This window comes from Arvicola amphibius, chromosome 7 (genome assembly GCF_903992535.2).
Source record: "Arvicola amphibius chromosome 7, mArvAmp1.2, whole genome shotgun sequence".
Lineage (NCBI taxonomy): Eukaryota > Metazoa > Chordata > Mammalia > Rodentia > Cricetidae > Arvicola > Arvicola amphibius.
This window is the reverse complement of record NC_052053.1, coordinates 135,401,910-135,404,165: the sequence shown is the minus strand read 5'-3', so window position 1 is coordinate 135,404,165 and position 2,256 is coordinate 135,401,910. Positions and strand designations below refer to the sequence as shown.

The 2,256-nt window shown below is 45.6% G+C and overlaps 1 protein-coding gene across 1 annotated transcript; it reads left to right on the top strand.

Moving 5' to 3' along the window:
• Nucleotides 1-984: 984 nt before the first annotated feature.
• Nucleotides 985-1,941, top strand: Prps1l1 (phosphoribosyl pyrophosphate synthetase 1 like 1). Its single transcript, XM_038337542.1, has one exon. It carries the CDS (start codon nt 985-987, stop codon nt 1,939-1,941), a length of 957 nt encoding a protein of 318 aa, XP_038193470.1.
• The last annotated feature ends 315 nt before the right edge of the window (nt 1,942-2,256 follow it).

Genomic DNA, 2,256 nt, shown 5'->3' with positions numbered 1-2,256 from the left:
TAAAAATAAAACTTCATAGCCAAGTAAAATGTTTCTCAGACCTTGTTGTAGATAATAAAGGATTTGATACTTACTACCGACCCTTACTGGGTCCCAGACTCTGTTTCTTTAAGCATCTAGGTTGGCAGCTCTTTGCAGCTCATCATTTTAAGCCCCACAGAGTGGTCCAAGCCTTACACATTGTGACAAGATGTTGCCATCTATAAACATGCAGAGATACATTCCCAGCTACTCCAGTACATGTGGCCTGTGGGCTGCAGATTTTGATACATTTGCAAAGGTAAAACAACTGACACACGGGAGTCTCCCATGGAATATTTATTTAATTAACACATCACCCCCCCCCCCCCATAGTTACAGATCTTGGAGGTACATCCAAATCCCCCAGAATGGATTTCCATTTATACGATTTTCCATTTATACGGTTTTGCCTTTTTTCCTCTGTGGAAGAAATGGACTAAACATTTTGCACATACCTCCTCCAGCCTGAAGCTTTCCATTTAAACTTGTTTAAGAACCTTGCTTTGTATTTTAGTGTATTCAAATTTAAACATTCCCTAAAAAATTAGTAAAAATTGGCCAGGCAGTTGCCCATGCCTTTAATTCAAGCACTCAGAAGGAAGAGGCAGTCTATCTCTGAGTTTGAGGCCATTTCTGATCTACAGGACTAAATTCCAGGACCATCACAGATGTATCCAGAGAAACCCTTTCTGGAAAAAACAAAACAAGAAAATAATAATAATATAGGAAAATGGAGTACAAAGCATTCTTAATTTGAAAGTGTGCCGTAGGTGTCAATCAAGCCTTTTGTTTTGTTTTTTTCAAAAGACTTAAGGTCAGATCAGTGCAACCGTCACCGAAGGGACAGTAACGGCTTCGTAACCACCGGCTGTGCTGTGGCCGGAAGCTGTTAGGGTCTGTGGTCCAAGTTCCGTTCCAAGGCGGCAGAGCCTGGACCATTTGAATCTCGGATCTCTGGCCAAGATGCCGAACATTAAAATCTTCAGCGGCAGCTCCCACCAGGACTTATCCCAGAAGATTACTGAGCGCCTGGGCCTGGAACTCAGTAAGGTGGTAACTAAGAAATTCAGCAACCAGGAGACCTGCGTGGAGATTGGCGAGAGTGTGCGCGGAGAGGATGTCTACATTGTTCAGAGCGGTTGCGGCGAAATCAACGACAGTCTAATGGAACTTTTGATCATGATTAATGCTTGCAAGATCGCTTCAGCCAGCCGGGTGACTGCGGTCATTCCGTGCTTCCCTTATGCCCGCCAGGATAAAAAGGATAAGAGCCGGGCCCCCATCTCTGCCAAGCTCGTAGCAAATATGCTGTCTATAGCAGGTGCCGATCACATCATCACCATGGACCTACACGCTTCTCAGATCCAGGGCTTTTTTGACATCCCCGTAGACAATCTGTATGCAGAGCCAGCAGTCCTGAAGTGGATACGGGAGAATATCTCTGAATGGAGGAACTGTACGATTGTCTCTCCTGATGCTGGCGGGGCGAAGAGGGTCACTTCCATCGCAGACCATTTGAATGTGGATTTTGCCTTGATTCACAAAGAACGGAAGAAAGCCAATGAAGTGGACCGCATGGTTCTCGTGGGCGACGTGAAGGATCGCGTGGCTATCCTTGTGGATGACATGGGTGACACTTGTGGTACAATCTGCCACGCGGCTGACAAACTTGTCTCAGCAGGAGCCACCAGCGTTTATGCCATCTTGACTCACGGGATCTTCTCTGGCCCCGCCATTGCGCGCATCAACGGTGCATGCTTTGAAGCCGTGGTGGTCACTAACACCATACCTCAGGAGGACAAGATGAAAGAATGCACCAAAATCCAGGTGATTGACATCTCCATGATTCTTGCAGAAGCCATCCGGAGAACCCATAACGGAGAATCTGTTTCCTACCTGTTCAGTAATGTTCCCTTATAGTGAAATCACATAGATTTTTACATTCAGCGAGATAAAATAAAAGTAAACCCTGTCCGTTGCTTTGTCTCTATATTTGATGAAATGTTCAATAGGAGACCAAGTGGGGTCCACTGTCGCCTCAAGAGACAGTGGATTGTGGGGGGCGGTTCCCAGCTTGGTTCATTCCAGTCTTCTTTGACTGCAAACTTTGAAACTTTCACAAACTCCATTCCTGCAAAGTTTCTCATCTCCCAACAGACTAACAACATGAGGACAAATCAGTCACACTTGATCTATCAAACAGTCATGTGCTGCCTGTTCACTAGAGTCCACAAC